Genomic DNA, 17549 nt, shown 5'->3' with positions numbered 1-17549 from the left:
CTCAGATCGAAAGTCCAGCGCTTTAACCATTCGGCTATTGCGCCCGTCAGTTTTACTATCAACCTTATGGGACTGATATTTGTTTGCGATGGTAATAATGACGCATGTCGATTCAGTACCGCTGGAACTTGAGCGATTAAAATAAAATTGATTGGTTATTTTTTTTAAACTTTGTATTCTTATTCTTCTGTGTTGTGTTTGTTTCAGACAAGAACTGGAACGATGGTTTGTGTGCGCGCGCGCGTGCGTGTGTGTGTGTGTGTGTGTGTGTTAACAGGGACGTTTTAATTAATCGAAGCCTCCAAATAGTCAAAACTGCCACTGAAGGAATGAAGGGAGACTTATAGTCTGACACATACACACTGATTGACTCCATTTCTTTATGGTGTTCACCAGTCAGAGGCTGTCCTGATACCGAAACATCACAACGAACAATGGACACCCCCCTGTTTCCGGGGACAAAACTCTTATTGAATTAAAACCAAGTGGTTATTAATGGTAGTTATTTCCCTTAAACCAGTCGCGTTGTTTTCTCGATTCCTCTTGACAAAATGTCATTGCCCATCTTTAGTCTTTCAGATAGTGTCGTTTCGTCATGTGCTGTCAGTATTTACGTTTAAACAGTGTTGCTAACCCTGAATACAAACTTAGTCGGCAAAAAATATATTAGCCACTGGCAAGGTTTCTGTTACGAGGTTAATCAGGTGAAGTGGCGTTGGTGATATTGGAAGTATCAGCCGGTATCAGTATCAGTAGCTCAAGGAGGCGTCACTGCGTTCGGACAAATCCATATACGCTACACCACGTCTGCCAAGCAGATGCCTGACCAGCAGCGTAATCCAATGCGCTTAGTCAGGCCTTGAGAAAAAAAAAAAGATGATAATAAATAAAATAAATAAAATAAATGAAAATAAATAAATAAATAAATAATAATAATAATAATAATAATAAAGATAACAATAAATAAATAAATAAATAATTTTAAAATAAAATAATTGAAAATAAATAGATAAATAAAATAATAATAATTATAAAAAAATAATAATGATAATAATTTGAAAAATAAAATAAAATAAAAAGAAATAAGTAAATAAATAAATAAATAATAGATAAATACATAAAAAAAAGAACTAATAATAATAATATTTATAAGGCGCAAAAATTTGATGAAGTCAACTATAAGCGTACAAAAAAAATATATATAAATAAATAAATACATGCATAAAATAAAATAAATTTTTAAAAAAGACCACAATGATGATAAATAAGCAGATAAATGTAAAACATGCAGACACACATTCACACATACACACACATATGCATAACAGATATGCACCAAACATGCAGTTTCACAGATATGTAAGCACAATCAAATACACATAAACGTACATAAGCCACCCCACCCCACCCCCCACCCCCCCACACACACATTACCCTGCACCCCCTCTACCCCCCTCCTCACACGTTTATTTCTAGGCTACGTATCGCAGCTTCCACGGCACACACACACACACACACACACACACACACACACACACACACACACACACACGTGCACAGAACTCTCCTGACACTTGTGTACACTTACATCATCGCGCAGGCACACACGCACACAAACTTGAACACACAGACCCACACAGACACACAAACACACACATACACACACGCACAGAGGCTGCCACTGATTGGCCGCAAGAGGGGTGGGAAAAGATCTCTGCTGCCAAGAACGTGGCGTCTAGTGTGTTGCTCAGTCTACTGTATTTGGAAAAGCCCACAGAGACTCTGTTCCGTTTTGAAGAAATTTGCGCAATGTTGGTTTGGAAATGATGCCGATATTTGTTTGATTTGCAAAGCATCGTGCTCTACCTTTCATGCTAGACTTACGGCCGCTCCCTCTCTCTACCTTTATTTCTTTGAGGTGGTCGATGGTGTGATGGCGTTGTACCTGTTCTTTTTGATATTCCTTGACTTTTCTGAGGATTTCCGATTTTCCTAGATGTAGGCCGCTCGTTGTTGTTGCGTTACCAGCAAGTCTGTCACCTCGCTCATTTCCCTTAACACCTGCATGTCCCGGGCAGTATGGTGACATTGGAAGAAAAGAACAACATCGCGACATCAGTTGTGCATGACTCGCACACACCAACATCATGTAAATTAAAGATCTGTGCAACAACAGGTTTAGTTCCAATGTAAAACTTCTGAAACATGCATCGTATCAGTTGTGAACACCAACACAAGAACAACACATACAGACAGAGAAAGTGTGTGTGTGTGTGTGTGTGTGTGTGTGTCGTGTGCCGTGTGCCAGTGTGTGTTCTTGTGTTGGTGTTTACAACTGATTAGATGCAGTATGTGTCTACACTAAACGAAAATATGATACTGATTTGTTTTAAGAAGTTTTACATTGGAACTAAACCTACGTTGTTGTTTTCTTTTTTTTTCTTTTTCTTTTTTACTCTCTCTCTCTCTCTCTCTCTTTCTCTCTCTGTCCCGCCCTTTATATCTCTCTCCTCTTATCAGTCTCCTCTATTTAGTGTTGTAAAGGTCAAATTACCATTCTTGTATCCCGGCATGACTATAATATGCATGCTGTACTGATATAATCATTCCCCCCTTTTGTTTATGTCACTGTCTCCCGTTCGCGGGCTGCATGAAAAAAAGCATCAAGTTATTTTGCTTACTGTATCAAAAAATAAAATTTATTCAATTCAATTCAATTCAGTTCAGTTTTCTCTCTTTGTCTCTCTCTCTGATACTAGGTAATGATGATAATGATAAATGAAAAAAAAAATTGGAAGAAAAAAAAAAATACCCATCCCCGGCGGGATTCGAACCCGCGACCTCTGGATTAGAAGTCCAGCGCGCTATCCACTGCGCTACGGGGACTGCCGAGAGAAGTGCTGTCTCAAAATAATATAGACTGTATTTATATCTTTATTGGGGACATAACTCTATTGGCTGTAGTTTCCAATAATCTGAATTGCTGCCCTTGCAGTGAAAACATACACAACGAATAGTGTGTGGTTCGTTGCAATTTTTATCGAAAGAATTCAGGTATCCTTACATACTTCAAGGTAAGTAATCATAAATATTGACTGTTAAACTACTTCCTTTTTGGCTTATTACATTATTGAGATTGTGTTTTGACGACATGACATGCTTTACGACTTTTGCTTCCTACGTAATTCACCTACATGGTAAACTTGCTTTCAACTTCATGATGATAATGCAGATCTACCTAACACTGTTTCATGGAAATATTTTCCAACATTCATCATCAGTCATGATTAGCCAGATTACGGATGCTGTGCTAGTTAGTACTAACGAAGCTTTAGAACAAAATCAACACGTGGTAACGTTTTTTGTTTGTTTGTTGTTGTTTTTTACCAGCCATTGTCACAGTATCTGACGCTGACAATGGAATAAAGTTTCACAAATATGCGATGCTCAGACTCAGAGAGTCAGACTCTTCTTTTGCCGTTTCACTGATTTCAGCATTTTCAGTGTGTGTAAGCATACACAGATACGATTACTGTATTATATATTGTCACAGATCACAATTAAAGGAGATCGTCACAAGGTCAGACCAGTCAAATCACCACTGGGGTTTAGCCCACCAGACATGCCTGTCAGACATGTTGAATGTGTGCCAGGATTTTAGTTTGAATGCAAGATACTCTGGATGAAAGTCCAACACTCTTAGTGCACTGTATTCAAGTGTTATACCAGCTACTTGATTCTTCATTTGTTATATATTATAATGTCTTAACATATATCTCATATCTGAGAGAATGAATTTAAGAAATAACCAGAAGTGCATTTCTTATAATAAATCCTTGACATCACTTGGTCCAATGCTTCTCAAATTTAGTATTGAACATAAAGACTGTGCGGCTGTGATAACTGTGCTGTTTGTACTTACAGTTAAATAGTTATTATCAAACTCTCTCTCTCTCTCTCTCTCTCTTGTTCAGTTGCTGTATCTCTTCTTTATATTAGTTTTAGAAGTTGACAGGGCTGTGTTGTGTGCGTTTTTAAATTAACTGTTTCAAAATAAAAATTTGCCTTTTGTATTGCTTCTTTTTTCTTCAAAACTGGTATTTTTATAATGTTATTACTTAAGTCCTGAGTCATTCACTCATTGTCATGTGTGTGTGTGTGTGTGTGTGTGTGTGTGTGTGTGTGTGTGTGTGCCTCACTTCAGAATCGCCATGACTGGTGACAAGTCCACAAGCAATCCTCTGGAGCCATTTCTCCTGCTGATGAAAAATGCCAAAGGAGCTGGTGCAGTCAGCATCCTGACACAGGCTCTGGAGGCCCCCAATGTCTATGTGTTTGGAGAACTGCTGGACTTGCCCAACGTACAGGAGGTATGGTCACTGATGCTGAGTATAGATCAGGGTTCTTTGCAAAATGTACATTGTTTATGTATGTATATAACTAGAAATAGAATTATTTGTGAAATATACTGACATATGCCTCTGTTGTGACTTGTATAGATGTATGTATACATGTGTATGTATCATTGTATGTGACATACTTGTATTTTTAATCTTTTTTTTTCCTTTTTTTCTGTTAGTTCTATAACTTATAAGCATTTTACTCACACTAGTCTTTGTGAAGACAGTGTTTGTTGTGAAATTAATTTTTTGGGAATCTCTGTTTCAGCTTGCCAGTGGATCTCACGCACCTTTCTTCAATTTGCTGAACATGTTTGCCTATGGAACATACCGTGAATATAAAGGTATTTGTAGTCCCTGTAAATGTAACTGTGTTAATGGGGAACAAAAATGTGTTAATGGGAACAAAAACAGATTATTTAATGGTAGCTATATTTGAAGCCAAGCGCTAATAAGTGGTCATGAGTATTTAATGTAAAACAAAGACTTTTCTTCATTTGTTCATTTGATTCATAATTTTCTTTCAAGTTTGCCAGTTTTGGTTTCTCAGATGCTATGGGTTTACAACAGACAGTCAGACATGCATACTTATGATAGTAACAAATATAATTATGGTTGAAAGCACTGAGAGAGTTGTATACGTCTAGTATAAATATACATGTCATACTTCATGTTATTTTTCACATCACATCATTCATCTTTAGAAAAGGTCACTTCTAACACAGATTTTTGTTTGTTTCTTGCTCAAGTATACTATGGAGTAATGTCAACAAATTTGGTATCACTACCTTAGCAGCTATTTACTGAAAGTGCTGCAATTTAAAAATTACCCAGCAGCTATTTACTAAAAGTGTTAAGGTTAAAAAATTTCCCCATGCTTTCAGATTGAGACATTTTTTTAAAGCACAGATTTTTAGGAGTGTGCATGTGTACAAACAACTTTAGTTAACCTAACAGTAAGTGGCTACTGTATTATACACAGTGTGTGTGTGTCTGTCAGTCTGTGTGTGTGTCTGTGTCTTTGTGTGTCTGTGTGTGATGTGTGTGTGTGTGTGTGTGAATGACTCAAGATAATCACATGTTGCAAAACAGTATAGATTCTTTGGTCAGTTTGAGATTTTGTACATTAGTGATGGTGTATCTATTTCACATGCACATTACAAAAACTGCACAGATCATTGATAGTATGTTTCACTGATTTTTTTAATAAGTTTATTCTGTAATTTATGCACTGTTCTCATCTGGAACCATTTTAATTTCTCCTCACAAATTATGTGTATTTTTACACATCTTATTCTTAGTTTCCAGTTAGTCATGTTTATTAGTAATGACTCCTGTGTAATACTAGTTTGTTTACCCTTTGATGGGGCATTCAGCTGTTATAACTTGATCATTTATTACAGCGGAGAAAGCAAACTTGCCAGAACTGTCTGCTGTTCAGCTTAAAAAGCTGCGTCACCTCACCGTGGTTTCCTTGGCAACTAAAAGCAAGGTATTAATTTATTTTATTTTTTAAAGATTCTGTTTAATTGTAGTTTAATTACACATACTTAACCGTGACCCTTGGATTGTACATGTATACATTAAACATTTCATATATCATGATGTTGTTGTGTGGTTCCTATGGTATTGAAGAACTGAGCAGGATGTCAGTCTTTGCAAATTTTGTGTTTTTTCACTTTGAAAGCTGTACATAACACCTTTGTTCACTACACATGTTCTTCGTTCCTTCGCCTAGAATATGTTCACCCATTTTATCATGTTGTTGTAACTGAATTATCTTCAGCGTCAAATCAGTTTGCGGAGACTCTGTGTGTGTGTGTGTGTGTGTTTGGAGGAGGTTGCGGATGGTGTTTGTAAAAAACCTAAAATGGAAAGTCAGCCTGTTAAATGAACTGATGCAATAGCCATAATTTTTTTTTAATGTTACTTCATGATTGTTTGTTGTGGGTTTTTTTTTTTAATGTTTTTTTGTTTGTTTGTTTGTTTTTAATTGGGGAAGAGATTTCAGTCATCTTTTTGCTAGCTTGTGCAAATTATGTAATTAGTCTTTTACCTTTCAATATGACTTATTCTTTCACTTTCTTGCAGTGTATTCCATACTCTGTGTTGCTTGAGGAGCTTGATATTCAGAATGTGCGCAATTTGGAGGTGAGCTATTGTTGTTGTCTAGAAACAGTTGTTATTATTGTTATGTTATTATTTTAGTTGTTGTTGTTGTTATTATTGCTTTTGATATTGTTAATATTAAGTTTTTGGACAGTAATGCATATAATATTCGTCTTCTGTTTTTTTTATAATCTAATGTGTTCTTTTGAAAAAAAATTTTCTTTATCTTTTTTACCTTTCTTATGAGCTCTGGAATGCATGCATTTTGACTTCCTGGCACTCTCACATGTAGTTGTACACATGAACAGATGTATATTTGCATACATACATACAATACATAATTTTGTATTGCTTTAACATCTTTCTCCTTGATATCCATCACTTGTTGAATTTTTCTACCCTGGCAAAAGGTCTCTGCATCTGTATGCAATCAAAATCCTTGTTTTTGTTTGTTCTGTTTCTAGGTCTACCCTTGCCTCTCTCTGGGTCTCTGTCTGTCTATCTGTCAATCTTCTCTCTCTCTCTCTCTCTCTCTCTCCCTGTCTCTCTCTCTCTCTCTCTCTCACTCTCTCTTTCTCTCTCTCATTGTTTCAAGTAAAACTGCATCAGCGTTTAAAATAATGGGTGATACAGATTTTCATTGTCCCTCTGATGCATGTTTTAATGGATGGTGAAACATACTATTATGCATTAATATTTGAACCGTTGTATTGCGAAGCGCTCAGAGTTAGAGAAAAAATGTATTTGACTAGGCACTGTAAGAATAAACTTACAGAACCCAGTGCATCTGCATTACGTATGATAGAGTATTAAAATAGATCTCTTTACACTTGACAGTCATTCTGTACAGGAGGAAGGTGGCAGAATGGTTAAGACGCTCAGCTGCCAATACAGAGAGTCCGTGAGGGTGTGGGTTCGAATCCCGCTCTCGCCCTTTCTCCTAAGTTTGACTGGAAAATCAAACTGAGCGTCTAGTCTTTCGGATGAGACAATAAACCGAGGTCCCGTGTGCAGCACGCACTTGGCGCACTGAAAAAGAACCCATGGCAACGAGAGTGTTGTCCTCTGGCGAAATTACATAAAATGAAATCCACTTTCATAGGTACACAAATATGTAAGCATGCACTCAAGGCCTGACTAAGCGCGTTGGGTTATGCTGCTGGTCAGGCATCTGCTCAACAGATGTGGTGTAGCGTGTATGGATTTGTCCGAACGCAGTGACGCCTCCTTGAGAAACTGAAACTGAAACTGAAATCTGTACAGTCTGTTTGCTATCTAATCTTTGATTGTTCTCACTGTATATTTACTTGTATAGTGTATCTCATCCTTGCATTTATGTTTAAGTTTTGTTCTGTGAGATAATTTTCTGAGAATAATTTCTTTCTTTTTTTTTTTTTCGTCCTGTCTATTTATGTGAATGTTACTCTATAATCTACAAATGAAAGAATTTAATTTCAAAAAAAGAATATATATATATATATATATAAATGACAAAACAACTATTATAGATATTATTATAGCGTCCCATTGGCCAGGACCTGATCATTAAAAAAAACTAGATAAACAAAAACAAAAATGATATCAAACTTGTCATTCCAATTATTATAAGTATATGATGTGTCCCTGTGGCCAGGACCTGATCATTGAGGGGATCTATGCCGACATCATCCACGGGAAACTGGATCAGAAGAACCAGCAGCTGGAGGTGGACTACGTCATCGGCCGTGACATCCGTCCCTCCGCTGTCACCCAGATGGTCTCCGTGCTCAGAGAGTGGTGAGAGCTGATTGTTGCTCCTGTTGCCGGTTCTGTGGCTGTTGTTTTGTTTTGTTTTGTTTTGTTTGTTTTTCTGGAAAACTTTTTTCTTTTCCTTTTTTTTTTTTTTTTTTTTTTTTTTTTTTTTTTTTTTTTGTCATTGTTTTTTGTTGTTGTTTTTTTGTTGTCATTGTTTTGTTGTGTTTTTTTTTCCCCTTGTACATAATATATTTGACATTTCACGACATCAGTGTGATTCAGCATTCACATAGCAAAACATTTGGTCCATCAATGATCATCAAAAAAATCATTAATTTGTTGAGATACAAGGGTTATTTTTCAATATGATAATACGTATAATAGTAATAATAAGATGAAGAACAATAACAAATAATAAAGAGCAAGATAAACAAGATACCAAAGGTCACATCATGGCATGTATTCATGTTGACATAGCTTCAAGGAGCACCAGTTTTGTTGTTGTTGTTTTTGTTATTGTTGTTGTTGTTGTTTTTGGTCATTGTTGCCCCATCATGTGCACCGTTTCAGTAGCATTTCTCCCCACACCGCTCATTCCGAGTCCCCCATACACAGCCACAGCCACACCTGGGTTCGTCTGTCGCAGTCCCAGTACTGGCAGTCCACAGGGAACCATCAATGTTAGGTCATTTGGAAAACTTGGTGACATTTTTAAAAAAGATATTTAATTGTACAAAAAAAAAAAAAAGTTACCATGCGGCTACTTTCATCAAAGACTAGCTGAAATTTAAAATTAAATTGAAAATAGGATCACTTGTTAAATGTGGTCAGTGTTTTTCAAATCATGCTGATCAGCAAATGCTTCTTTTTTTTTTTTTTTTTCTTTTTTTTTTTTCTTTCTTTTTTTTTCTTTTTTTTTTCACTTGGAAGGTTTGCTAGTGGATGACTGATGTTAATAGTTACTGATAACTGATGCAGGTTTCAAGTGACACATTGGGAATTAAGTTGCAAACTTTGACTGTATTTGATGGGTATGTCTTGAAGACAACAGTCAAGTGTCTTGTCTTGATATTTGAACGGTCTGTTTGTGATGACATAACCAAAATACAGTACCCTTTTGCGCAATGACGATTATGACTGCTCCTACAAGAACTGTTGGCATAAAGTTCACAGGCATAGTTTGCATCTGTTTGACATGGTCAGTATATTTAACCAAACTGGGAGTAAATTACAAATTCCCAGTTTTTCTTCTGAAAACCAACAGGACGTACAATCTTGGTAAAAATGATGACTAACTCAAAAGAAAAAACAAAACAAAAACAGTGGAAAAGTGAGATATGCCAACAAACAAACATACAACAGCAGCAAGCAGCTTCAGCTTCAAGTTGTCAGAACGTGCAGACAGAACCATGTACACTCATCATATCTGCTGTTTTTTAAATGAAGTAAGATACAATATATATATATATATATATAGATATGTAGATTCAATGAAATATGGTGAAGGGAAAGATACCAAGAAGGCAACAAAAGAAAAACAAGAGAGGCAAGGCCTTCAAGTCTCACTTGTGATAAATTAAGTCCCCTAGCATTAATTACAGAGTAATTTCCCTTTTTTACTATCTGCACCAAAACGTTTGCAAAATAAATAAAACTTCCATGCTTAGCAAAAGAAGTTCCTGTTTGAACAAAAAATGATAATAATGACTGCTCTTGTTGTTGGGTCAGAATATCAGATCAAAGTGCCAAGTTTAGAGAATACAAAAAATATAAATATACCAGTAAATGCAGTTTGCATATAATTAGGCTTCTTTTTTTCTTTTTTTTGTGCCCATCCCAGAGGTGCAATATTGTTTTAAACAAGATGACTGGAAAGAACTGAATTTTTCCTATTTTTATGCCAAATTTGGTGTCAACTGACAAAGTATTTGCAGAGAAAATGTCAATGTTAAAGTTTACCACGGACACACAGACACACACACACACACACACACACACACACACACACAGAGACAACTGAACACCGGGTTAACTCACTCAGTATGGCCAGTCCTCTCTTCTCCTCTACACAGATCCCTCAGATGTCCAGTGGGTGTCTGAATGACCCAACCTTTAGCTTCCGTCGTCAGAATTGTGGTATTCTTTGTCAACATTCACCTCTTCAGTATAAGAGCCTTCCTCTTGCAATATTGTGATGCTGGTAATTGGGGTGAAACGCTGTTAACGTCGTCTCTTTCGCCGTTTGTATGGAGAGAGTTAAAACATAGACTCACTTTGTTTACACAAGTGAGTCAAAAAATTGACAGCAGAAAAAATATGGTGTGATTATGTCTGTTCAGGTGCACAGGCTGCGAGGCTGTTCTGAGCGGAATAGAAACACAGATTCTCCGGGCCAACACCAACAGAGAGACACAGATCCGAACTGCAAACCAGATTGAACAAGAGGTGACCACTTCTTTTTCTGTTGGTCCTTTTATCCTTTCATGAGGTTCTTCAACAAACTTTTTTTTTTTTTCCAACTGTTATCTTGATTCAGTACATCATTTTGATTTGGTTGGTTCATGTTTATGTAAGCTTACGTTCATGTGGATCACTGTTAATTTGCTTCTGATGTTTTAAGCTTACTTTCATGTTGAAAACTCAATGGTTTCATTTTTTATTTATTTTCTTTTAATAAAAAAATTAAAAAAAAAGAATTCATAACTTGGAAATTCTGAACACAGAATTGAGACTGACCTGCAGAAGACCTTGTTGTCCAACCTTAACTCTTTCCGGACGAAAGAATGCTCACGCATTCCTACACAAAACGTATTCGGTTTCGGACGAAGGAATGGAATAGCATTCTCCGAAAGTAAAATTCCATCATGCGCTGTACACGTGATTATGTGATTAGCCAAGCAGAGTGCGCTATTCTGGGTCACTCCACAATCAAACAGTATGATTGGTAAGTCTATGATATGTGGCCTGTCTCGCACACACGCTGACAAAGTCACTGACCGGTCGTCTGCTTGCGTGCCAGCCTGTCAGCAAAGCGGGCTCTTCTCAAAAAGTTGTGATGCGAACAAGGCAGTGATGGCAATGTTTTTGGGTTGCCGAAGTACTTGAAATGCTACAAACTGAAGGCTCGGACATTGAAGAGGTGGATGATGACGAAGAAGAAAGCGAATTTAATGCAGAAAGTGAGCATGGGTATGGTGATTCGGGGTGAAAAATTGGCAATATTTTCTACGTATGGCAAAACTGTAAAAATAAGATGAGAAATTTGATTTTTTTTTTTAATATGTAATAGCTCAACACATAATAAACCAGTTCTGAAAGTTTCATTTTCTTACACAGTATTTTGTATTTTTTGTCATTTTTTTCCAAACCCTTACAAATGGGCCGTCTGTGGGGAAAAGCAAGGGAGAAAACTTGTCGTCCCGAGTGAGTTAACCAGAGTTAATGAAAAACACCAGCATGCATCATTGGTGGGCCTTTTTTTTTTCTTTGCTGCAGTGGTTATGTTGATTCTCTTGTGTATAAACATTGCATTGCCAGTGGACTGTGACTGAGGTTGTGACATAACTTTGTGGAGTGGTGGCCTGGTGGTAACGCATTCACTTAGGGAACGAGAAAATCTGAGGCGTAGGATTGAATGCCACACTCTCCAGAATTTTCTTCCCTTTTACTGTACCTTGAGTGGTTGTCTGAATGCCAGTCATTCAGATGAGACAATAAACCAAGGTCTCATATGCAGCATGCACTTGGCACACATGAAAGAACAGCTCTGTGGCATCGGAAGGGTTGTTCCTGGAAAAATTCCTGCAGAAAAATCCACTTCTATAGTGAAACACAGACAGGGAAAAAAACAACAAAAAAACATATATCTGTGGGTGGCGATGCATTGTGGCAATGCACTCTTCCCTGAGAAGAGCAGCCCGAATTTCACACAGAGAAATCTGTCGTGACCAAAAAAAAGTAATACAGTATAGTACTTAGAAAGGTGTATGTGTGTGGCTGCTGAGAGAAAAGTAAAGGGAGGGAAATGTTGCTGTTCCAGGTGGCGTCCATCAAGCTGACGCTGAAGGCCAGCCACTCTCAGGACACAGAGGAGCAGATGGTGACAGACAGCCGTGTGGACCTCCCCTCTGACAAACCCAAGAAGTCGAAAACTAAAGGGTAAGAATAAACTTGGATGAATTTTATTTTTCTTAACTCTTTGATCCCTGCAGCATGGTTTTCCGGTTTACATGATTTTTACCCTTCATTCCTGGAGGCCAGAAAACCGTGCAGAGGAGAATTCCCCCTTTCCTTCCTGCCGCCCGGAAAATCGGTTCTCGCGGTAAGCGCTTTGAACTTCCCGCGAGTCGTGTCATCAGTGCGCGTCATCTGTCCTTGACCGGGTCACTAGCGGGGCAGTGTTTATGAGTGGAATGGATGCCAGACACCCCCTTCCCCATCCCTAGGCCGTGGGAAAGTGGGCGCCGCTACATTCTTGCCGCTGTGCTGTGTAGACGCACGGACACAGTGTTGGGATTTTTTTTTTTTTTTTTTTTTTTTAATTTAGGTGTTGTGATGTATGATATATCATGAATGATGAGTGTGTGAAGTGTGCATTGATTTTGATTGTGTGTACATAGATTAGCGTTTGGTTGGGTGTTAGTGCAGGATTATACATGTAAGTTTCCGTTTTAGTGTTTAAATGCTTCCTGTACATGTCAGTTTTTACTTTGTACAGCACAACTGAGCATGTTTTACAAAGAAAGGCACTATCTAAATCAAATTCTTCTTCTTATTATTATTATGGTTGTTACTTATTCATTGATGCAAAGAATACAGTTGACAGTTCTGTCCAGTGTTCTGTCTCTGTTTGAACAGACTGCGGGGCAGTGCGGCCACCAAGCTATGGAAGTGAAGGTCCCTGGTGTGCCAGCAGTTGGTGTGTTCCTCCCCCTGGCTAATCCAGTGCTTCACTCAGTGTAGAAGGCAGAAACAGAAGTGGGGGACAGTCTGGTCAGAGGGGTGTCACGTGCACTGGAAGCAAGGTGGTGATATCTTTTAACACCATCTTGCAGAGCTGTTTGACAGCTGTGAGCTGTATGTGAAATGTGAAACAGCAGATGGCACTGGATAGGATGTCAGCAAATAAACTGGTGAAGTACTCACAAATATTTTTTATTATGTTTTCCTTTAGTTCCTATGAATGTGTGTAAGACTGTACAAAGTTTATACAACTCTGTACCCCACATATACACATCAATAAACACACAGACACATACACACCTACACACACACACACACTCACATCAACACATGATTGTAGAAATGCACGTAACTCTTGCGCTTAAACTTGTAAATGCAGACATGTGCACTTCTGTGAGCATATAATTTGCAACTACAGTTGACACCAGTTCTACAAAAGCTATGTTCATTAATATTACTGATGATTTTCTGGAGTAATTGTAACTTTCCAAGATACAATTCTGAATGGCATGTGTAATTAAAAACTGTAAATTAGGTAAAGAAAACACTGCACTTTTTGTTTTGTTGTGAGTTTTGTGTGTGTTTTGTGGGTTTTTTTGTTTTTGTAACAGAAATACCAATGGTTTGTTCAGTCAGAAAAGAAATCAACAAATGCATTACCGTTTCCTCTAAAAGTGGAATGTGAAATGCATGTGTGATCATACAATTTTTTTTTCTTCTTTTTCGGTGACTTTAACTCACTGAACGACCAATCTTCAACTGTGAGCCAAGGTTAGAATTATGCTCGAATATTAATGTTCTAGGTGCATGAAGGCATGAATGAATGTTCAGTGTTTAGTGAAATACAGCAATCAATCAGTGAAATGCATCAGTGGTTATGTGTGATTGGCATAGTCTCTTTTATCTCAACACAAGTCCTAAAAGGTACTGCCTCTCTTTCCACTTTTGTTTATTTCTCTTTGCGTTTCCTTCCTATTTTCTATTTTTTTTTTTTTTAACAAAAGCATTGGATGTTTGTGAAATGTTATGTTCATTTGAAAAGATGTTGAATTTGTGTGGTGAGAATGGATCATAACATAACCATTGACATTGCTTCATATTTTATAAAGATGCTGATATGAATGGAAATCATCATGATCTGCGTGTGAAACAAAGGTTGCCTGTAGATTTTATAAAGCTGTGTGTCGCCGACATTTATTTGTTTGTTGTTGTTGTTTTCCATTTTGCTTTGAGCATGAGAACAGCACAGTGGAAGAAAACAATGCTTAAAGAAATAAAAGTTCATTCTTCATCCCTGCCAATTCTGAAAAGGTCTTAACATCATTTCACAAAGCATTCATGTGGAAGGCAGTGTTTGTTCGCATCATCCAGCCAAAAATGAGACAAAGATTCAACACTTTGCACCACAATATGCAGTGACTGTGATATTGGTTGTTTTATAATGTATCATATTTTCATCAAACAGTTTACAGTTTGAAAGCTGTCAATGTTACTGAGCTTTGTTGAGGGATACAGACAGTGGGTATTATGCTAAGCACATCACACGCCTAATCAGCTTTATCATGCTCAGTTGTTGCCCATCTCCTGGATTGGGGATATTCAAAAAGCGATGTTTGATAATAGCGGAGTATTTGTATTTCTTTTTATCACAACAGATTTCTCTGTGTGAAATTCGGGCTGCTCTCCCCAGGGAGAGCGCGTCGCCATACTACAGCGCCACCCATTTTTTTGTATTTTTTCCTGTGTGCAGTTTTATTTGTTTTTCCTATCGAAGTGGATTTTTCTACAGAATTTTGCCAGGAACAACCCTTTTGTTGCCGTGGGTTCTTTTACGTGCGCTAAGTGCATGCTGCACACGGGACCTCAGTTTATTGTCTCATCCAAATGACTAGCGTCCAGACCACCACTCAAGGTCTAGTAGAGGAGGAGAAAATTTCGGGGGCTGTGCCGTGATTCGAACCAGCGCGCTCAGATTCTCTCGCTTCCTAGGCAGACGCGTTACCTCTAGGCCATCACTCCACATAGTTCATAGGACCTAGTGGTACACACGACACTAGTGTTGAACAGAGGTCCTCATGCCACATGTAGTACCTGGTTCTGCACACATGGTCGTGTTGCTGCCCACATATCCCTAGTGCTGGGCACAAAGTACTGGCACTGCACACATGACTCTCAGTGTTGCACATGCACTGGATCATGATGCATGTCTCCCTATTTTGTTCTTCAATATTAATAATAATAATAATGGTATTTATATAGCGCTGAATCTTGTGCAGAGACAAATCAAAGTGCTTTCGCACCAGCCACCCACACGCATGCATAACTCTAAAACTGTAGAAACTAAAGACAAGGAAGAGGCAGGCAAGGGAGGCTATTTTGGGAAGAGGTGGGTTTTAAGGCCAGACTTGAAAGAGCTGAGTGTGGAGACTTGACGAAGCGAAAGAGGAAGTTCATTCCAATTGCAAGGTCCAGACAGAGAAAGAACGGCGGCCAACAGTCGAGTGTTTGAATCTGGGTATGCGTAAACAGAGTGGATCCGAAGCCGATCGTAGTGAGCAAGATGGAGTGTAGAGGTGAAGGCAGCTGCAGAGATAAAAAAGTCAAAAAGCTTTCCATCTAAAATAATGTTTAAGGTTCAGATGAGGAAGAAGATTAGATCCCAGACCTCATAAAGGGTAGAAACTGATTACCTCTTACATCCTAGACGTGTGATCCAGCAGCCCGCCACAATTCAACTATTTCCCAAGGTATGGGGTTATTCATGTGCAGCTTCCATGTTCAACTTTGCCTGCACCCCAACAACTCTGAAGTTCTTTTTTTTTTCTCTGAAAACTATTTGTTTCTTTGTCGGAATCTCTTTTGCTTGACGATTTTGTGCTCAGGGTCCTAATATTGTTTCCCAAGTTACGTCTAAATGATACTCTGATGTTCTCTGATCTGTTATGCATACTCCTTTTGTTAACTCTCTCCATACGAACGGCAAAAGAGATGACGTTAACAGTGTTTTACCCCAATTATCACCATCAAAATATTACAAGTGGAAGGCTCTTACACTGAAGGGGTGAACGTTGACAAAGAATACCACAATTCTGATGACGGAAGCCAAATGTTGGGTCATTGAGACACCCACTGGACATCCGAGGGGTCTGTGTAGAGGAGAAGAGAGGACTGGCCGTACTGAGTGAGTTAACCATTGCAATTATTGTCACACTTTTCACAAAGTATAATCCAACAAACGTCAACAGCATTTCAGCATCCCCTCTCAACGCTGTTAGTTATCAAGTAAAAAAATTATGTGTGTAAATATACTTTTCCATCCACAATGCTTGCCTTGTGTACAGGAAGTTGGCACTTCCTTGGTTGCATCTGTCTTGCACTGTTTCAGGTCTTTGGTTTTCTGTGACAGTCACAAACAGAAATCTGGATCTCATTTCAGAAATAAGTTTGACAGAAACATAAAAGTTCACTGGTTCTTCTTTTCTTTTCTTTTTCTCTTGTAAAGGACGTTTGTTTTTTTTTAGTCACAAATAGATGATAATGAATGAGATGTTTCATTTCACTGATGTAAGACAGGTTGAAGAACAAGCTGGTTCTTAACTCACTCAGTACGGCCAGTCCTCTCTTCTCCTCAACACAGACCCCTCGGATGTCCAGTGGGTGTCTAAATGACCCAACCTTTAGCTTCCGTCGTCAGAATTGTGGTATTCGTTGTCAACATTCACCTCTTCAGTATAAGAGCCTTCCGCTTGCAATATTTTGATGATGGTAATTGGGGTGAAACGTTAACGTCGTCTCTTTCGTCGTTCATATGGAGAGAGTTGATGAGACTGATTTTTGTATTTGTATTTGTATTTCTTTTTATCACAACAGATTTCTCTGTGTGAAATTCGGGCTGCTCTCCCCAGGGAGAGTACGTCGCTATACTACAGCGCCACCCTTTTTTTTTCTTTTTTTTTTTGTATTTTTCCTGCGTGCAGTTTTATTTGTTTTTCTAAGTGGACTTTTCTACAGAATTTTGCCAGGAACAACCCTTTTGTTGCCGTGGGTTCTTTTACGTGCGCTAAGTGCATGCTGCACACAGGACCTCGGTTTATCATCTCATCCGAATGACTAGCGTCCAGACCACCACTCAAGGTCTTGTGGAGGGGGAGAAAATATCGGCAGCTGAGCCGTGAATCGAACCAGCGCGCTCAGATTCTCTCTCGCTTCCTAGGCAGACGCGTTACCTCTAGGCCATCACTCCACAGACATGTACAGACATAATATTGCCACACTGCACATCATCATTGAACACTCAGTTAGAAGGCAGTTAACCCTCTTCACACCATATGAAGACTTCAAGAA

At 38.3% G+C, this 17549-nt stretch overlaps 1 protein-coding gene and 1 non-coding gene across 2 annotated transcripts; one reads left to right on the top strand and one right to left on the bottom strand.

The window, feature by feature from the left end:
• Positions 1-2813: 2813 nt before the first annotated feature.
• Positions 2814-2886, bottom strand: Trnar-ucu (transfer RNA arginine (anticodon UCU)). The gene has a single exon. It is a non-coding gene; the product is annotated as a tRNA-Arg (tRNA).
• A 95-nt stretch (positions 2887-2981) lies between these two features.
• On the top strand, positions 2982-14496 carry LOC143287273 (COP9 signalosome complex subunit 7b-like). The gene is made up of 9 exons (XM_076595220.1): positions 2982-3074; positions 4205-4370; positions 4669-4744; positions 5804-5892; positions 6492-6551; positions 8143-8285; positions 10583-10688; positions 12283-12401; positions 13101-14496. Exons 2-9 carry the CDS (start codon positions 4212-4214, stop codon positions 13135-13137), a joined length of 789 nt encoding a protein of 262 aa, XP_076451335.1. The 5' UTR covers positions 2982-3074; positions 4205-4211; the 3' UTR covers positions 13138-14496.
• The last annotated feature ends 3053 nt before the right edge of the window (positions 14497-17549 follow it).

This window comes from Babylonia areolata, chromosome 11 (genome assembly GCF_041734735.1).
Source record: "Babylonia areolata isolate BAREFJ2019XMU chromosome 11, ASM4173473v1, whole genome shotgun sequence".
Lineage (NCBI taxonomy): Eukaryota > Metazoa > Mollusca > Gastropoda > Neogastropoda > Buccinidae > Babylonia > Babylonia areolata.
The sequence above is the reverse complement of the archived record's forward strand: the minus strand, read 5'-3'. Positions and strand labels throughout refer to the sequence as shown.